The 21,546-nt window shown below is 33.3% G+C and overlaps 1 protein-coding gene across 1 annotated transcript; it reads right to left on the bottom strand.

Moving 5' to 3' along the window:
- Positions 1–368: 368 nt before the first annotated feature.
- On the bottom strand, positions 369–17,887 carry LOC127877832 (uncharacterized). Its single transcript, XM_052424096.1, has 17 exons — positions 17,825–17,887; positions 16,754–16,837; positions 15,549–15,629; positions 14,707–14,769; positions 14,356–14,439; positions 12,457–12,531; positions 11,684–11,746; positions 11,483–11,557; positions 10,736–10,798; positions 9,712–9,774; positions 8,895–8,957; positions 2,515–2,565; positions 2,210–2,263; positions 1,893–2,088; positions 1,422–1,499; positions 1,135–1,200; positions 369–889 (listed from the first exon to the last, which is right to left on the bottom strand). The coding sequence occupies exons 2-17, from the start codon at positions 16,795–16,797 to the stop codon at positions 536–538; spliced, it is 1,473 nt and encodes a 490-aa protein (XP_052280056.1). The 5' UTR covers positions 16,798–16,837; positions 17,825–17,887; the 3' UTR covers positions 369–535.
- Between the last annotated feature and the right edge of the window lie 3,659 nt (positions 17,888–21,546).

Here is a 21,546-nt window from a genome sequence, read left to right as displayed (position 1 = left end):
TTGTTTGCACCAATTTATCATTGATGGACCTTTTATAAAATCATTATAAACATAAATATTTATAAATCCTTAGTCAATATATTATTGTATTTCGATTAGTATTGAACCAATATTACATCTTATTATAAAATTATCATAGAATTGTCAAGGTATCTTAACAGTTGGTATTGTTGTACTAAATAAATTTATGTTCGCATAGTCTGTTATTTAAGACTTTAACATAGTATGTATATCATGTGCAGTAGGAACATGTTGAAACAATTCAATATGCAATATTCGGAAATGCTTTCGATTTAAAGTTTAATTAAAAAGCAAACTGAACAGGTATAGTAGAGAAGTTATATACAAATCAACAATAAAACAGTATATATATTATTGTTTTAAAAACAAATATTTTATGGACTTTCGAAATACAATACATACCATATAACAGGAAAGTATATTCGCAGAAACTCACAACAGACAATAGCAATCTTAAGGTTTACTTGTATAAGTATTATTTTTTTTATAAGCAAACCATGTCGTTAAACGCAGTTTATGATGCTTTAACTCTGTTTTGCTTGTTTACTGGACTTGCTCGTCTTCCTCCTACAGAGTCCTCTACAGTTATACCTTGTGCAATGCCTTTTTGAAGTAGACTTCCGTCCTTATATAGATATAGTGCCGGCCATACAATGAAGTCGACCGAGGTACCCGACTGTGTGTAAGGTCGGTATGCAGCATTATCAAACGGATGTCCCTTTTTATTCAAGTCTGTATCCATGTGAACAGGCGGGTCTTGTATCGCCATTGACCAGCATATGTCTAGACACTTTTTAATATACGGTTCGATTTTTTTGTGTTTCGCAATTTGTTCACCAAACAGGTCATTCATGTCACTTTCTATGATCTGAAAGTAAATATAAATAACAAAGATTTAAACAAATGTTAGTTTAAAAATATATTTTGTACCGTGAATGTCACATATCTTCGAGAGTTACGAAAATACACATCCAATCAAGTTGTCGTAATTACTAAATTTATAAAGGTCGGATGACACGACCTTGAGTAGTTGGTTGGGACATGTAAATGCATAAGTTAATATATTATGTGATCGAATATATGGAGCATTTAAAAAGTCTTAACGCTTTGTACTTGTTGATCAGGTTTAAGCTTTTTTCGCCTGTCTTTCAGTTGCTTCTGCGAATTAACATCGGAATCCTGTAAATATTAACATGATATATGATACATTATAATTTGACACGTGATTAATCATCAGGTTAACATAGTAATTCATCAAATTAAGACAGCATAAACTAGTCTTTCAAAAACTATCAGCCTATAATATATACATATCTAAAACGATGAATGGAGACTTATTTGTGAAAACAATGGCTATTATATAATCTCAAACTATTCACAAATCTTTTAAAATACATTACCGAGTTGAACACAAGAAAAACACGTTGAAGATCATTCAATTCCATTGACGCTTTTGTAATGCACTTGTCGTATATTTTCTAATCAAAATAGAAATGAAGATCATGTACATTTTTATTTATAAAATAAAATGTTAATATGAATATAGTTTAGGTTTTATGATAAGCAGAGCTCAACGTAAATAATTATTATTCTATTCGTAACTGAGGAGCAAACGTGTTTATTGGATCGCAAACTCACATTTATTTTCGGTACATTTGTGTCTGTAATAAAAATGTAAATGCTAAACGATTTTCACCAATGATACATCTACATGATAATTATTCGTAAACGAATTTTCCTAATAAAATGAAAGCGACACGTCTTCATCACATTTGTAGTGTAATATATGTTCTTTCGAATACTTTGTACGCGTTTACATACATATGTTTTGTAATCTCTGCACTTTGCTTACAATATGTACATATAATTACCACGCAAGCTTTCAGTAGTATGTCTACTACGTCCACCTCTTGTTTGTGTTTTTTCATGACTTCATAGCTGTTCGTCCAGTCATCGTCGTACAGTCCTGAAAACTGTTCGGCAAGCTTTGTCGGTCTGTTAGGATCGCTCAAGTCCGCTATGTTTGGGTTGTTGTCTTGAAGCTTAGCGCCTAGATGCTTGCTCAGTCTTGCAATAAAAATGTGTTTAACACTCAGCCTTTCTTTTCAAGAAGTACAACTATTTTTAAATAAATGATACAATTGTTTTTTACATTACAACAACAAAGAAGTAATTGGCATTATTTAACCTTGTCATTAGTTCTTCATTAGCTGCTGTCAGCTCTTTGATCCTTTTTGAACTCCTGTAAAACAATACATTAGCAAATGGCAGCATTCCTACATACAAAGTGAACACATAATTAATAGAAACAGCAAGCTGACTTGCAATGTATGTAATTTAATAAGATAGCACCAACTATTCGAAAGTCCAACTGGATAATTATAGTTTGTGATTGGCACATTTATGTTAAACAATTGAATATAGTCATTTACTGATATTGTTTAATATTTAATAACTACAGCAAAAGATATATAAATGACACATAAATCTTACTCTGTTAGCTGTTTCTCTCGTTGTTTAGAATCAGTCTCAGCAGTGATTAACCTTGAACAAACAAGAAATAAGAACCAATGTTTTTTATATACATGGCACTGCACTTTTTGTAACCATTGAACTAGTTCGCGCTTTGCCTGATCCTTTACTCTTCGGTTCATGAAACATAGTAAGCATTCATCATTCTACGTGATATTGACTCATGTTACAATTTCAATAAATACATCTACATGTTAAAACCAAACAAAATAATCGCTTCAATAATCCGTGAAATATAACTCGCCAGATCTGAAAACTTGTATTTTGCAAATTGCTACCTCTCCAAGGCGGTTGTATTTTAATGTTGTATTTGTTTAGTTCTTCGCTTGCTTAGTTTATGAGTTTGCGTTGAAAGTCAGTCTGCTCTTAACTGCGCTAGGAACGATAACCACATCTTCTTGTGTGTGTGTATGTAATAAATAGTGTTTAACAGCTTGTCGGACGGCATTGGCCAGTTTGTCATTGAAATCTGTACATATTGTACATATTGGCTGCTTTCAGGGAAAACGGGGCTTAATGCATGTCAAATAAGTGGTGTCCCAGATAAGCCTGTGCACACTGATTAGCCTGTGCAATGCACACCAGCTAATCAAGGAGGACAAGATCTGATTGTATGGTGTTTGTCGTTTAAAGAGAGTCTCTGGTACTGGAATGACAATAAATGCATATGCATTAAGCCCTGTTTTTTTTCAAAATGAAGCTTAAATTATCTTTCCTATTAATGATTTGAAAAAAAGGATACAAGTGATAATAACTTCAAAGTAACCTCTATGACAAGGCAAATAACTTTTAAATCAAATAAACAACCAATGAGATCTAAATTTTTACGTTGTGGCATTTTTTTAGTAAACATCTAAAAGGGACCTTTTCACAGTTTGTCATTAAATGCTTACTATTGATAAATGTAAACATTTGATCTTATAAGCTCCATTAAAAAAACAAGAATAAAAGTAAAGAAACAAAAAAATTACCCTAAATTGTGCTCGGACCACTGACCCCTGGAATAATATTCTATCGTTTAGACCACTCGGCCATCCGTGCTCATACAGTGAGAGATGTATTTTATACTTTATATAAGCCATCCTAGTAGTATAAACACAGAACAACAGAACTCTCCAAATTATTAAATCGTTTAATTTCGTCAATTTATCAAAACGTGAAAAGGTCCTTTTAATTTCTTCAGACTTGTAAATTGAATAAGTTCAATACACTGTCATATCTAACATCATGAATAACTTACAGGTAAAGTGGTTGCCTGTTAGCTTGGGCGAATAGATTTAAGCCCAGGAAGCTCAATTTCGTAAGTTGGTTACAGTTGGGCTAAAAAGCAGGGCAACTTTTCAAAGCTTGAACAACTCAATCCAATAAATCATAAAATACAAATTGGCGAGACATGATGCATTATAAGTCTGTCAAGTCAGCAAATTGTTGCTAAATAATTTAAAGAAAATAAATAAAGTATTAGATACACATAACACAACATGTACATGATTCTAGGCGTGTTATTCTTTAGCAAGGCAACCGAAATTCTAAAGATGGATCCAGTGCAGCATCCAATTGCGAAAACAAGAGACATAATGTTGTTATTTTGTCTAAATTATCTCTATAACATAAATATGAGGATAAACAATGCACACACATCCCGACCTGTGCTTAAAGAAACACTCATTATAAATCTGAATGGGGTTGTGTTTATTTCAAACTTTCGATAAAGAAAGCTATAAGATAATTTTGAAAACTGAGTTGCGTCTAAGAGTATGCAATAGCGAAGAACTTCAGTGACTTCAGCGCTTTGATTTTACTGATGTGATCAAACAACTGTTTGTTAACAAGTTTATTAGTTATAACACTTAGTAGATTTAACACGTAAAAGGCTACATAGGACATTTCTCCGCTGATATACGACTATCGTTTCGTGTATTATACACCATTTTAAATGAATAAGCGTCATCCAATTGTGTTCACTTTTGAAGGGACGCTTTGGTAAATTGAGAAAATCGAAAAAAAATGTTTCAGATTCGCAAATATTTCTTGAAGTTTTGATATTTGTGGGGAAACAGTAAAACTGAACATTTACCATGCTCTAAAATATCCATCATTTGACGATTTAAAAACATGAAAATTATTAAGCGTTGCAACGCGAAACGATTGAATAATTTGGAGTATTCTGTTTTTGTCGTTGTATTTTTTGATACTACGAGGATTGCATATATAAAGTAAAAAATACCACGAACATGGTATGAGAGGGGATAGTCTAGTGGATAGAGTGGTAGAGTTTTGTTCCATGGATCCAGGGGCCAGTGGTTCGAGCCCCATTGAGGGTTACTTTTTAAATTCTTAAATTGTATTCTTGTTTTTTACTGGGGATTTTTAGACTTACTGTTAACATTTATCAATGTAAAGCATTTTATGACAAACTTCAAAATCTTTTAAAAGGCCCCTTTGAAGAGTGATTAATTTTTGTTTAAAATTACGGACAAATGTGTTTGTGCACAACTCCTAACATGGAAACTTAACTCCAATTCTAGTAGCGCATATTGTCAAGGTTAAAAGGTTACGTTACATTTAAGCTGTTATTGTCCTTTACTGACAGAAAGGCTACGGCATTGTTATTGCATTTTTTTCTTTAAAATTCCTTTTTAAATTTTTACTGTACCCTTTCAAAACTAATGCACCCGAGGCGTCGAATACACTGTCTGCGACAGTTCCTTCTTGAAAGTTAAAATGCGATCAAAATACAATGTGTATTGCTTTTCTTATTTTAGATGTAAACAAGGGAATTACATTTAAATAAATTATATATAGAATATATGCCTTAAAGCAACTAGTAATATGGTAGATTTCAGGTAAGTTAAATATAATTGCCTCAGATAATGTGGTACAGAAATGGGTAGACATGCATCGTTTAACGTTCACATTAATTCATATTTAAATAGAAATGGTGCGACAGAGGCCGACGCCTATCCCCACGCCACATGTTTGACCTTGGGGGCGCCCAAGAGTTGGTAGTTGGGCCATGTATAGTTGAGATTGACCGTATGTCAAAAGAGAAGTTCAGTATCAATTAGAAGTGAATCGGTGTAGAAATGAAGAAGTTATAGTAAAAGGCAATTTTGGGTGGGTGCGGCCTATGTTGGCGGAGCGTCCAAGGGTTGGTAATGGGGCCATGCATAGTTGAGATCGGCCGTATTGTCATAAGAGAAGTTCAGTATCAATAAGAAGTGAATTGGTGTAGAAATGAAGAAGTTATAGTAAAAATGCAATTTTGGTGGGTGTGGCCTATGTGTGCGGGGCGCCCCAGGGTTGGTAATGGGGCCATGCATAGTTGAGATTGACCGCATTGTCATAAGAGAAGTTCAGTATCAATTGGGAGTGAATCGGTGTAGAAATTAAGAAATTACAGTATAAGGCATTTTTGGTTGGGTGTGTTCAATGTGGGCGTGGCGCCCTAGTGTTGACTATGGGGCCATGCATAGTTGAGATTGACCGAATGGTCATAAGAGAAGTTTAGTATCAATTTGAAGTGAATCGGTGTAGAAATAAGGAAATTATAGTAAAACGCAATTTTGGGTGGGTGTGGTCAATGTGGGCTAGGCGCCCGGGTGTTGGTAATGTAGCCATGCAAAGTAAAGATTGACCGTATTGTTATAAGAGAGGTTCAGTATCAATTTGAAGTAAATCAGTTTAGAAATGAAGTAATTATAATAAAAGGCAACTTTGGGTGGGTGTGGTCTTTGTGGGCGGGGCGCCCCATGGTTGGTCATGGGGCCATGCATAGTTGAGATTGACCTTATTGTCATAAGAGAGGTTCAGTTATCAATTTGAAGTAAATCGGTGTAGCAATGAAGAAGTTAATGTAAATAACATAAAAATGAGTGAAAATCTCGCACCAGGCCCCACCCCAACCCCCATAACTTTTGACCCAGGGGTCAGATAAAAAATCCAAATAGTGCAGGGTCGCACATATGCTCATAGCTACCATGTGTGTAAGTTTCAAAGTTCTAGTACTAATAGTGTAGGAGGAGATAGTCGCCAGGACGGACAGATGGACGGACGGACAGACGTCGGAGATAACCACAATATCCCCATGCTATTAAAAAGCGTGGGGATACAAATCCAATCCGAGTATAGATATGAGTTCATTAAAGGTTATGCTATTTTAAAGGAAAGTTTTTTACTCAAAACGTTTTATTGCTGGTTTTGCTGTTTAATGCTGCTATGTGCAGATACACACTTCGTTATGCACACAAAGCAATCTGTAAACATAGATATCCCTGTAAAATCGCTTGAATTTGTGGAAAACATTGGTAAGTATTTGGTTTTATTTTAAAACTAAGGCATTCGGTTGATTTTCGGCTTGTATGACAAAAACAACTAGAAATGGCGCGACAGAGGCCCACGCCGCCTGTTTGACCCCAGGGAGGCGCTCCAGGGTTGGTAATGGGGCCATGCATTGTTGAGAATGACCGTATTGTCATTAAATATGTTCAGTATCAATCGGAAGTAAATCGGTGTAGAAATGAAGAAGTTAATGTAAAATAACATAAAACAAGAGATGAGTTTGTCAGAAACACAATGCCCCCTACTGCGCCTCTTTGATTTATCTAAAAAAATTATCATTTGGCAGGTACATTATTGACCTCCCTTTAAAGCTTATTACTTCCCTTAGATTTGTTTTTATTTGCCTTTGACCTTGAAGGCTGACATTGACCTTGACATTTCACCATTCAAAATGTGCAGCACCATGAGATAGATACACACGCATGCCAAATATGAAGATGCTATCTTCAATATTGCAAATGTTATGGCCAATGTTAAAGTACATAACATAAAAAAATGAGTAAATCTCTGACCCGGCCCCAGCCCAAACCCTATAACTTTTGACCAAGGTGTTAGATTAAAATTCAAAATAGTGCAGGGTCGCACATATGCTCATAGCTACCATGTGTGTTACTTTTAAGGTTCTAGTGCTTATAGTGTATGAGGAGATAGTGTCAAGGACGGACGGACGGACAGACGGACGGAGAGACGGATGGACAGACAGACGGACGGACAGACAGACGGCGAAAATAACCACAATATCCCCACGCTTTTCAAAAAGCTTGGGGATAAAAATACATCTGCCAAAAACAAGTACTAAATGTATAGCACAAGATGTACATGTCAATTTATTCTAAATGTGTTTCAGATAATTGAATTATTGTGTTCGTTGCCTTCTTTCATCATCAATATACTTCGCACCTTTCTCATTTTCGTATCGTGAAATATGTAGTGAGGTTTCATTATTTGTGCTTTCTATCGGTTCAATATTGTTTCTTATTTTAAACCTGTTTAAATATTAAATGATATGTACGTGATCAATACAAGTCAATGAGCTGGAATCTTATATAATTGTCATTATCGTCATTTATGCAATGCTATAGTATTTCAGCTTGCTTAGTTTTTAAAATGACGACATTAGTAAACAATTTCTTTCTTATTCGTGTGATAACTTAAATGAACATTTAAATGCGAATATCAACTTTATCAATTTTATAACAGCTATAATGTAACCGGACTTAACTTAGCTTAACTTAGCTTTGTGCTTTATGATCCGCCTGTGTAATAGGATTAATACGAGCGATTCTATTTAATTTTTATAACTCAACAATCCACTACAGCTTTAGTCACACACAAAACAGGAAACACAAAAAATATTGGAACGTGACATACCTGTTAACTTGTACTAACGTAAAATTCATACGAGTTAGATTGTATACAAATTTCATGGGTTTATTCAATATTTGACCGGTTGTGTATGGGTGATGACGTGACCCAAGGTAATTATTATTCGTACGCGTTACAAATACATTTTTTTTTAACGTGGCATCTTTATATAACAAATAGAGATTTACAGCTGAATACAATACCGGCTAAGTTACACTCGGCACAATATAACAATAACACAGTTCAAAGAAGTATTACACTAAAATACGACCTAACATGTGAATACTTATTGTAACTGTATTTAACTTAAAAAAAGTAGATTTGTATATTTATAGCGGCATATGATATTGCTAATATTATGGCTGTGCGCTATTTTGTATCATGTATCATGGTATAGCACAAACCACTCGATTAAGAAAGCCATTAAATGATTAAGATCAATTGGGTCAATATTTCGTATATATTTCAAAGTGTTTACTGATTTTATTTTTTCATTACATTCGTAAAGGAAACTCGAGAATTGATAGTTCCAACCGAATCGTTATATTCCATAAAGGCACAATTAATAACTATGTACAGTTAAGTAGCATGCTTTCATAATATTGCCTAAGAGCTGCTTTAAAAAATGTTCTTACCTTGATTGAAGATTACTAAGCTCTGTAACTCGTTTCTTACTCTCAGCCTCAGCGCTGTTTAACCTGAAACAACAGTGAATTGACACATATGTGTGTAACATGATTAGTACGAGCGATTCCATTTAATTCGTATAACTCAGCAATCCACTACAGCTTTAATCACACACACACGAAAACAACTTAAAAGATCGTGAAACACCTGTTAACTTGTACTAACGTCAAATTCATACGAGTTAGAGTTCATACAAATCTGATAGGTTTGTTCCATATTGGACCGTGTGTGTATTAATGATGACGTAGCCAAAGGTACTCATTATTTGAACGCGTTACAAATAAGTTGTATTAATGTTGCATATTTATATAAAAAAATAGAGTTTACCAGCTGAATACAATGCCGGCTAAGTTAAACTCGGCACAATATAACAATAACAAAGTTGAAATAAGTATGACATCAAAATACGACCTAACACGTGAGTAAGTATTGTAACTGTATTTATCTTAAAATAATAAGATGTGTATATTTATAGCGGCATATGATATTGTTAACATTATGGTTTTGTGCTATTTTGTATCACGTATCATGGCATAACGCAAACTATTCGATTAGGAAAGTCATTTAGATCAATTGGATCAATATTTCGTATTTATTTCAAAATCTTTTTGAAAGCATTTGTTCATACATTTCGTATAGGAATTCGAAAATTCACAGTGCCAACCGATTCTGTATATTCCATATAAGCACAATTTATAACTATGTACATGTCCGTAGCATGTTTTCATAATGCTGCCTAAGAGCTGCTTTAAAAAATGTTCTTACCTTGATTGAAGTTCACTAAGCTCTGCAACTCGTTTCTTACTCTCAGCCTCAGCTTTGTTTAACCTGAAACAACAGTGAATGACACCAATGTGTATTTACTTACAAAAACAAATATAAATTGTTATATTTACAGTGCATAGTTGTTTAAATAGGAAAACGGTGCACGTGCTTTATTTATACAAACAACGCCTCATCACAAGCGTATGGAAGGATATGTATTAATTGTAATGGTAATGTGTTGATTACTTACGGATGTTCTGGAGATTAAATTTAGACGCGTTAGATCTCTAATTTTGTTTTGGTACTGTTGTTTTTTTTTGGTTATCGCTAATGCTTGATTCAAGTAAACATAAGTGTTTGTTAATTGTTTTTACTGCAGTGCATTTTATTAATAAAACAAATGTTGAGTTGTTAACACGAAATCTGTGGTATCACTTGTGTACGAAAAGGTGATGTCTTGTTATAATTGTTTCTTACTTTCTCGTCGACATAATTCAATGGAGGATTTTTTACATCTAAATTAAATTTTACCTAACGTTGGATTAAAATACATGTACGCACATGTGTGTGATTTCAAAAAAGCATCATTCAGGATTTGTTATGCGCAAATTTGTTTATGTCGTTTAAACATCAAAAAACTTTCTAGATTAAAAACTATTCATATTCAGTTTTAGGCTTACTGTGCGGTACAGTAACTAACAAATCATATATTGTACTATATAAAAGCTTTATAACGTTCACGTGTGTTGTTTTTGCCAGACGCTTATGACATGCGCCAGTTTGGTTGATTTTATAATCGCATTAAACAAACTTAACAATGATTCTCGTTCCTAAATGTATTCATTTCTGTTAAGACTAGCAACTTCAGACCTTATTGAAATGTTATGTTACTGTTATAGGATAATGACATACAATTGAGCTAGTTACATAATACATTTACGTGTATATGATTATATTATCTTAATATATCATATATATTTCGTTAATGTTTGTTACAGGTCTATACTGGATAGCATGTGCTCACCTTGACTGAACGTCATTCAGTTGTTTCTCGAGTTTAATATTCTCAGCATCAGCTGTGTTTAACCTGAATCAAATAGTGTAATAAAACCAGTATTTATTTACATGGAACACGAAATAAAAGACAACGAATCAATACCATGTGTACACAAAATGTAACAAATTGTAGTAAATAATTGATTGTATCAGCAATAAATAGTTTACAATACTTTGATTATCAGTCATTTCATTTTTCGAATAACCCCCGCACGACCAATATTAAGTAACGTTTGTTATCAAATTTAGCATGTGTAAGTTCATGCTTTTGACAACTATGCATATAAATCCAATTCAAAATGAAAATGATATAGGTAATACAAATTTGTTTTACTACGATGCAAATACGATCACGTGAATCTAATTAGTGCATTTATAATATTTTACATGGAGTTTTATTCATGTTCATAAGTGCGTTATAGACTGCGTTGACGTCTGAAAGCATCGCAACACTGAGTGATATAACTAGGAAAATAAGAAAAGGTATTAATATGTTCTTAACTTGTTATGTATAAAGCACATGTATTATGTGTGACACGTTTGACTGACAAATGTTACTTAACACTTACTTAAGTTTTTATTTACTACACAAGGGTAATATTTTCTAGTTCTTAAAACGAAGTATAGTGAAAATGAAATGAGCATTATTTTAACTATAATATCGCTCTTTTCAAGCGTAATATTAATCGTATCGGTGTTCAAATATGATTCTTACTTGCTTTTGCATGTCGTTAATTCCATAGTGTTCTCTTTAAGGTCGCTTTCCAATCTGTCACGCTCTTTTTTCGTGCTGTGGGAAATTACAATATGATACATGTCACAGAGAAATATGAAACGTTATGATTTTATGAAATTAAATTGTAATATAAAACTAGGCACAAACATTAATTATTTTTCCATTTTTATTTCATCTTACTTTGTCTGCAGTAGCGTCATGTCTTTTTCGAATTTCTTTTTGGCTTCAGATAATTTGTCAATTCTGCAAAACAATTGTGACAACATTTTAAACAAATCACTCAATTGAAACAAAATAACGTTAACCAAATATATACATGTATATGTAGGCTGTTTATGTACGGTATCAGTTGATGTAAACATATTGTACAATCTTAACACATATTGTACAATCTTAACACACTTATATGTTTTAAACTAACATATGACTTAATTAGATAAACACGTACACAATATTATTTCGTAACAGTTTCTTGAACCATATATATTGGTGTTTTGTTTTGTACAACACGAGCTTAATTATTAGTTACAAATCAAGAATATTTCCGAACAACAGAACAGCGTCACTAATGTACCGGAATGTGAATATAAGGTAAATGATACTAAGTATACAAAACTTGTATATCATTTAGTTAATTGAACATGAAGCGATTAAAAGACAAGACGTTTTCACTCATAATCTTTAAAAATCAATATTTCAATAGGTGTATGTCTGTCAAGGGGGTATATAAACTTCTCGAGTTAATGATAATTGTATACGATAAACAGCTATTGTACGTGTAATATAATAACATAATAAATTACATTTAAACAATATATCGACTTGACATACGTTCGTCGTTTAGTTTTGAAATAGTGTTGTTCTCCATATGGTTTCACGTTAATTGATGGAATAAATGCAGATGAAAAGTTTTTGATTAAAACACATCAATATATTATTACTGTAGCGCGTACCTTGCCTGCAAATCATTCAGTTCTTTATTGGCTTTCTGTAAGTCTTGCTTGTCCTTCTTTGTATCTTTGTCAAACCTTCATTTAAATTTAAAGATATATGTACATAAATATATGCATTCGAACAAAAATACGTATTTATGATATGCATTTAAATTTTTACTTCAAATAAAATAGTATCAATAATTGTAGAAACATACACACCGTGTGTATTGTTTTAAGGGCCGTGTCAGAAGAGAGTTAGATATATAAGGTCATCCAATATAATCGCACGATATTACGATCATTAAATAGACGCCTATGTTATTTTGATTTGGGTAAATAACCGAGGTATGGTGTATTCAATATTAAAAAGTTAAACGTGAACACAATTACAATTACTCTATTCTTTTATAAAATAGAATGCGTTTAAACGAATGAAAAACAAACTTTAAAGATAGCATGTATTCGTTTCAGTTACACGCATCATACGTTGGTATTCTGTTTTTTACTTAACCAACCACATACATAATTAATCCTATCAATGACATTTTCGTACAAAATAAAAAAGTCTTTATTGTACCGGGATGTGAATATGTTGTTAATAATACGACGCATACATAACTTGTATTTCAAGTTGTTCAAAGTACACGAAGCGATAATCTGACATGCCGTTCACATTCTTTTCAAGAAGTACAGACGCATTTAAATAAATGATACATTGTATAGTACATTACAACAATATAGTAGTAATTGACATTATTTAACATTGTCATTAGTTCGTCATTAGCTGCTGTCAGGTCTTTGGTTCGTTTCGAACTCCTGCAAAACAATACATTAGCAAATGGTAGCATTCCTACATACAATGTGAACACTTAATTTACAGAGACAGCAAGCTGACTTGCAAAGTATGTAATTTAATAAGATAGCACAATTTATTCGAAAGTCCAACTGGATATTTATATCAGTTTGCCTATTACACATTTCTATTACTCTTGCTATTTCAAATATAAAATAGCAGCCAATCACGAGTGACGATACAATGAAATAGCGCTCGAATGACATGATGCAGCAGAGGGAGGTAAGTCCGGTTAATGTAAAACTTTACCGTTAATATTTTTGTTCGTTTTTTCACCTTGAATTGAAAGCTTACATGATAATGAACAAAATAAATACAAAATCGATGCATAATTTATTAATTTTAAACCCACAAAATCCGTTATGAGTGATAAGAGGGCCGATACAACGGATGATCATGCTATACAATGCAAAGTCGACAAAGATAAAATACAAAGTTAGTTAATTGCAGTGAAAATCATGAAACTGTTAACTTTCACGAAACATGCACTAATAGTTTTCTCAGTATCAATCGTGTCAACTTATTGCTCCGATGACATATTTATTTGAACGAAAACCCATAAAATATAAGCTCAATTTGCTGATTGGATTGTCATAAATCCACGGTCCATTCAAGTTACAGTAAGCAACAAAGTGTTGATTGTTTTGACTTAACTCTTCGTATAGACAACAAGTCACTTGCCTTTAATGAACGCGGATGTTAAAATATTGCAAACACTCAAAACGTTCCATTAGGAGAGGCATTGTTATATTCTTTCTATGAATTTAATTGCTGAACACCAGCAATAAACATAAAATCATCAACACTGGGTTAATGGCTTGGAAAATCCAACGTATAGAATTGTTACTTTAAAACGGATTGAGGGCTAGCTAAACCTCACCTCAAGTTATCAAAAGCCAAACGTGTAAACGATATCAATCAGGTGTACCTATGCAGCTAGAATATTAAAATATGAATGGCAATAACGTGACATCTTAATTGTCTTAAAGTGATAATATGCGCATCTAACGGTACATGTATATGCTATGTTTATACAGCATAACAATCTTATTAATTACGCTTACGTGGCCTTCATTTCTTTGAATTCTTTATTTGCTTTTTCAAGATCGTTTTTATACGTGTCCCTCTCCTTAGTAACCATCTTCAACCTTTAATAATAAGCAAAAGTCATTGTAAACTAATACGTTTTATTTCGCAATAGATGTTAAATGATTGGAGATAAATTTTAAACATTATTATATTTTGGAAAGGTCTAACACTATTAACAGGTACATTATAAAACTATGTGAGCAATATATATATATACGATACAGTAAACGAAACGGTAAATAAAAGCATACAAAACCAAAAATACATATAATTTTATATTTATACGTTTACAATATAAATAAACTAAAACAAATCACTTTCATTACTTTTCCGTCAGCTCTTTATTGGTTTTTTCCAGACCAGCCTTGTTTTTTGAAGCGTCCCGTTTGCTATTATAGTGAAATACACAAAATGTGCACATTTACAACATCCGATATATAAAAGCATGCTAAATATTTGCATCAAATACTATCAAGTCCCATCAGGACATTGTAATTTCCATTGATTTGTTATAGTATTTTCGCGTATTTTGTGAGGTGTGCCTATTACTCTCTTTACTCGCCTACACAGACGTATTCCCTTTACTAAATGATATAAAAATTGTAATATGACGTTTGAAGTAAACACATTCATAAATTCCCAACAAATAATAAAATGTATGGCCTAATGAGGGAAAGGTTCTATAATTTAAACAATATAAAATCAAAATAAAGCAACTTTGAAAACTCTCTGCTATGAGTACATGAGTGTTATGTGTTACCTTTGAACATACAAAATGTTCGCAGTACTACCCCCTCCCCCCCAAAAGAAACACAAAAAAAACAAAAACAAACAAACTCATACATAAAACATAATTCATATAAGACGAATACTGAATAATGTATTACGAAGGTTAATTTATTCTAAAATAAATAATACAAGTTGTTGAGTCTATTAGTGACTTTTATATACCTTAATCTAAACATAAAATACTTGTTCGACACTTTCTTTCATTTGACATAAACTTGTTTGGGACAATTACTGCATATGTAACGCATGTACTATTCAGTTAAATGTTCGTACTCATGCCTTAAAGAAATTTAATTAAAAAGGCTGATTTATTCTAAAATACGGGAACGTGATTTTTGGCGAGCATAGTGGGACAAAATCTGTAAATAATAAATAATACCCCTCTTTAACTTCTGGTGTTTTAGTTGTGTCGACTTTATGGTCATCATTGTTCTTGCTCACTTCTGAACTAGTTCTGGTTCTGAAATGGTATTCCCCAAGTCATAGATTGTCTTCGAATAAACACAATGGAAAGAATGAACTCCGAATGTAAGGATTGCCCTTATTGTTGCGAGGATATTATCACAATGTGTATTTAAGTTAATAGATTTGTAAATGCATTTAGGTAGCATGCAAAGCATTGAACGAAATAATGTAGAAGCTAGGCTTTATACATTTGATTTTATGCTGAGCTTTCCTTTTCAATGTTTGAAGCGCACTAGCTAGGCAGGAAAAACATCTTTTACCAATACGTGTTTTTGCAATTTTCACATGACAGGGATACAAAGTACGACTGTAAACTATCAATATGTATCATCATCATATTATAAGTAATTGAAACAAAGTACATCACAAGCGCAAAATTACCGGTAACACAATATTTTGTGTATAAAAAGCATGGATGTTTAATAACCATAATATCACGTATTGTTGAGGATGTAAAACGATGAAAGCATAGCCCAACAGTAAATCCCAAAATGGCAATACATTAGATTTTGACTGTAAAAGAACAAATGAAAAATTTACAGTGTTTAGATTTATGACTTTTATGGCCCAAATTTTAAAATAAAATTTAGAAGTGCCGCCGAAGGACATTGAGATCTGTATAAAATGTCTCGCATAGTAATTTTTATGCTTGATTTAAAAAATATCACAGTCACAATAACAAAAACAATCTGTCTGGACGTCGCACTCAGAGCTGCCAGCAGGAAAAAATATGCCGTTGTTAAAATCTTCAATAATTACACTCTATAAATACATTTTGATTAAGAGTGTTGCAAAAGATTAACATATTCTATTTATGCAACATAATACACAATATAATAATTTTGACTACTTTATGGACGAATGATTGATGTATTCTATAACAGTTGCTGGGCTGTCTTACACAATATTTCAATGTTTGCCCTTCTTAATATAAAGCAGATACGATAAATAACTAAGTTTAGATTAACCGTCAAAAACTTAAGTTTTTATGAACAAAACTGATACCGAAACATATAAATATCAGATAACGTGGGAATATGGGGAAGGCTAAGTAGTTATAATGATAACATATATTTGACAATCGATACAAATATACTTTCCATATATGAATCATCTTACTGTTTCAAAGGGGTTTTGGTCGTGGTCGGTTTGCCTTTCTTCATTTCATCATTGATTTGACTCACATCCGAATCGATTCGAGTTCTGTCAGAGATTTAAAATAGTAAATAGAAATCAGTTAAGTTGATCATTAAGTTTAAATGGAACATCGATGCTTTGCTTTATTTGCTAAATAACAGATTGCCATTCAGCACAGCAAGAATTGTCGTTGATGAAATAAATTCCCGTGGTATGCCATTTATTGATTACACGCCACATATTGTTTTAAACTTAAAAATTCCATCACTTACGTTTATGCGCGTCGAGGAATGATCTCTAGATACAATGTGTACATACTTTTACAGGACATTACTCTGAAATCTTTAAAATCATGCCGTATAAATAACAAATACGAAAAGTCAATAAACTAACGTCTGGGCACCGGTCTTAACGAATATCTACTGAACAAAAACAAGCTCATGCTATTATGATTAATCAGTCAAGCGCAAACATTTATATGTTGTTATGTGTGTACTTCGCAGATAAAAATAAACCACAGAACTGTGTAAAGTAATTAGTATTTTAAATGTATATATAAAATATTATATATGAGAAAAACCTTAGGTAATGAATAATTAAATAATTATGTAATAATACTAGACGTGATTACCCGCAACGCCTATATTTTATTAGAAATAATAATTCAGCTTATTACAATTTAGTAATGTAAAGTGTCTTAGGGCTTAGTGCCTCTTTTCAACACGTGTAGCAGTGGAAGCACTCCCTTTAAAATAAAGCAAAGTTTAAAAAAAATTACATTGGTTTAAATGTTAAAATTGTATGATTATTGTACATCAATAGTTTTACGCATCTTATAGTCTCCCTTACAACAAGTACTTATAAGTTATCTATTCAAATCGAAAGTAGACTTTTGTTATTAACCCATAAAGCAATATGCAATTAACGTGCAACGTTATCTTCTGCAATTAACGTGCAACTTTGTCTTCTTCAAATCGTCATTATCTTCATAACAGAAAATATTTCATACTTATTACGATTAAACTATTTTAAAATAAATCAAATTTCACCCACCTTTCAGCTTAACCAGGAAGTAAATTGATGATATTAGTTTCGATTTGTTTGTTCTAATATTTGTTTGAAGTAAATAGCAACGAAAGGCTCGGGCGTAGCCACTGTTTTAAAATGAATACACAGTCACAATAGGGATACGACAGTGATACGTCGCTCACGTAGATGGGGGTCGGAACCCTATTCCCCTTTCCACGAAAATAAATCATGAGCATTTTAAGGCAAGTTTAAGCGTTTGACGTTTTCAAATATTTTACCTAGTACAGAAACCAAATAATTCTAAACGAAGAATGTCTAATGTGAAAACTGTTATTACTTTGCCAGCACAAATGTTGCAACTCTTTTTAGAATTACAATGAGAAATACATTTTAAAACATGAATATACACAAGAAAGAATATTTGCAAAAGAATGTAAAATGTGTGCGATAAATTTAACAATCGGACTCTCTAACTTAAAACGACGGTTTCGGAGACTTAACTTGGTTTTAAATGAGTTATATTTGATCGTTCAAGTATCCCAGATCTGTTTATCTTCCCGACATCGAGAATTACCTTTTCCCGATATCGACACTACAACAAAGAGCGCTGGCGGGCCAAAATCAAGACCGCCATACTTCCGTCATTAAACGTCAATAAAACCGGTTTTAATACAAAAATCGGTTAAACATCGCGCTTATTTAAATGTGTACATCGGTCTGATAAACGAGTTTTAAATCGACCCGAAATCGGAACTGCAATACGGCGCGATGTAAGACCTACTTCAACTATCCATGCACCGCCGTCAGCTGGTATAAATGTGAATATCGGCTAGACATTCGGCGGATCTGATAATTGATTGAAAATGGCCCGACACCCGCATGATGGTATCCTACTGTTATTCCATCGCGATTTGGCTCATATTAAAAATAGCCTAATGCTGCTTCGAATGAGCCTCTTTTTTATTGTAACTGAGCTTAACATGTGTTTGCAGTTAAATAACACAACGGTCATGGAAATAAAAGGGGCATATGTGTTTCATTATGTTTTTTCATTAGTTGTTTTATTTTAGTCTTCTCTAGCAACGCAAATGAAGGTATTTTGATTAAAGTTCTGCCAAAAGTAGATTAAAGAACACATTACACAAATAATAACTAACCGAATGTAGGGATCGACGAACATGATACTTTTATTGAAAACACACCTGTTTTAAATTAACGAGCAAACCTGGCCCCATTAGTACTGATTGCTGCTGTAATTGTGTTTCGCACTTTTAAAGTGTACGTCTAGTGCGCTACGCCCTTGCTGTGGTTTCTGATAACCGTTGTTCGATCAGAGCTTGTGCACTTAATTCGTGCTTAGATGATTGTTTCAGTAGAAATGCAATAAGAGGCGATTTTTTTTTTAAATTACAAGCTAACCATACTTTTTCGAGATTATGTTTATGTTGATAAATTTTAAAACGATATTTAAAACATATATTATATCGTAATCAACGTTTGAGACGAGTAACATCCCTGCTATATAGCAAACACATAAAATATATACATATCTGTTCATATAATAAACACACAGTAATTTCCATAATTATCCCCACGCTTTCAAAATGCGTGGGATATTGTATTGATCTCCGCCGTTTGTCCGTCCGTCCTGGATAATATCTCCTCCTACACTATTAGCACTAGAACCTTGAAACTGAAACACATGGTAGCTATGTGCGACGGTGAACTATTTGGAATTTCGAACTGACCCCTGAGTCAAAAGTTATGGGTAATTAAATGGGTAAAAAAACGTATTTTACCAACAACATGCGACGCACAGATAATCACCTTTGACTTCAACTCCAAATAGTGCAACTTCGCACATATGCTTATAGCTACTAAGTGTGTAAGTTTCAAGGTTCTAGTGCTAATAGTGTAGGAGGAGATAGTGGCCGATGGGGGTTGGGGTGGGGCCCAAACATCTCTTATGACAACACGGCTTATCTCGACCATCCATGTCCACATTACCCACCCCAGGGCCATTGATAAAGGTAAGGGCAGCTTGGTTCCCGTCCTCTCTCAAATTTATCGAGAGGTCCACGGGTACTACTTCCCTGTACCCCACTTTTTTTTTCGTACTCATTTTTTTTTCGTACCCAATTATTTTCGTACCCAAATTTTTGTTCGTACCCAATTTTTTTTTCGTGCCCCAATTTCCACGTAACCCCATATTTTTTTTCGTACCCAAAATTGTTCGTACCCATTTTTTTTCTTACCCGAATTTTATTTCGTACCCAAATTTGTTTTTGTATCCAAATTGTTTTCGTTCCCAATTTTTTCGTTTCCAAATTTTTTTCGTACCCAAATTTATTTTCGTACCCATTTTATTCGTACCAAAATTTGTTTTTCGTACCAAAATGTTTTAAGTACCCACCTTTTTTTCGTACGCAATTTTTGTCTTACCCAATTTTTTTTCGTACCCAAATTATTTTGGCATAATTTTTTCGTACCCAAATGTTTCGTACACAAATTGTTTTCGTACCCAAACATTTCGTACCCACATACACAACTGTTGTGATGTAAATACACTTAAATGGATGCTTTTACATCCATCCTCTTTAAAAGCATCGTCACACCAGAACTGTCAATGCTTTGATTCTTGTGTCATTTATCATCCCCACGCTCCAAATTGGAGCGGGGGGATAATGTGGTTATTTCCGCCGTCTGTCCGTCCGTCCTTGCCACTATCTTCTCCTACACTATAAGCACTAGAACCTTGAAACATAAACACATGGTAGCTATGAGCATATGTGCGACAGTGCACTATTTGGAGTTTTAATCTGACCCGTGGGTCAAAAGTTATGGTTTTTGGGATGGGGCCGGGTCAGATATTTTCACTCATATGTTTAGGTTATTTAACATAAGCTTCTTCATTTCTACACCGATTCATTTCTAATATATACTGAACTTCTTTTATGACACTACGGTCAATCTCAACTATCCATTGCCCCATTACCAACCCTGGGGCGCCCCGACCACATAGACCACGCCCACCCAAATTTTGTTTTAACATAACTTCTTCATTTATTCACTAATTGAATTCAAATTAATACTGAACATCTTTAATGACAACACGGTCTATCTCGACCATCCATGTCCACATTACCCACCCCGGGGCCCCACCAACATAGGCCTTGCCCACCCACAATTGCCTTTTAATATAACATATATGCGGCGTGGGTATACGCGTCGGCCTCTGCCGCGCCATTTCTAGTTCGATCATGTTTTGTCAGTTTTCTTAAATACTTTAATCGTTTTGTTTACTAAGCTTTTGCTTTCAATTCTTATTTTGCTGTTTAAATGCATTTATTGATACCAATACTTGATCATACTTACGTTAGTATTTTTCTCACTACTATCAGTTTAAATGATTAAGTTAATTGAGTAATTTTCAACTATATAATGAATAGCACTGTTTCTGACTATTCGTAAGTGATTAAAGACAATATATGATGGGCACAAACAATATTCCGGAGTTCTTTGCCAGAGTGCGTGGTTTATTATCGCGATGTAGAATAGCTTCTGCATATTTATGATTGTATTGTTTAGATTTACAACTACACATCCTGTAAACCAAATTATTAATCCCCAAGAGGGATGCGCTTAAAATCAGAAGATGTTCTTCCGGAGATACATGCATTTACAGGAATACTACCATGTAACATAACAGCATATAATGCTCAAACAGACCCATAAAGCAATAACAT

This window comes from Dreissena polymorpha, chromosome 4 (genome assembly GCF_020536995.1).
Source record: "Dreissena polymorpha isolate Duluth1 chromosome 4, UMN_Dpol_1.0, whole genome shotgun sequence".
Taxonomy (NCBI): domain Eukaryota; kingdom Metazoa; phylum Mollusca; class Bivalvia; order Myida; family Dreissenidae; genus Dreissena; species Dreissena polymorpha.
Note: the sequence above shows the minus strand (reverse complement) of the source record. Positions and strands in the feature narration are given on the sequence as shown.

Bases quoted from the DNA above. Each gene is read 5' to 3' on its own strand.
- LOC127877832 (XM_052424096.1), bottom strand. From the start codon at position 16,797: ATGAAGAAAGGCAAACCGACCACGACCAAAACCCCTTTGAAACA. The intron at 9,775-10,735 runs GTGAGCACATGC...CTGTTGTTTCAG, and splicing joins CTGAATGACGTTCAGTCAAG to GTTAAACAAAGCTGAGGCTG. The intron at 2,566-8,894 runs GTAAGAACATTT...TGTTTGTTCAAG, and splicing joins CTTAGTAATCTTCAATCAAG to GTTAATCACTGCTGAGACTG.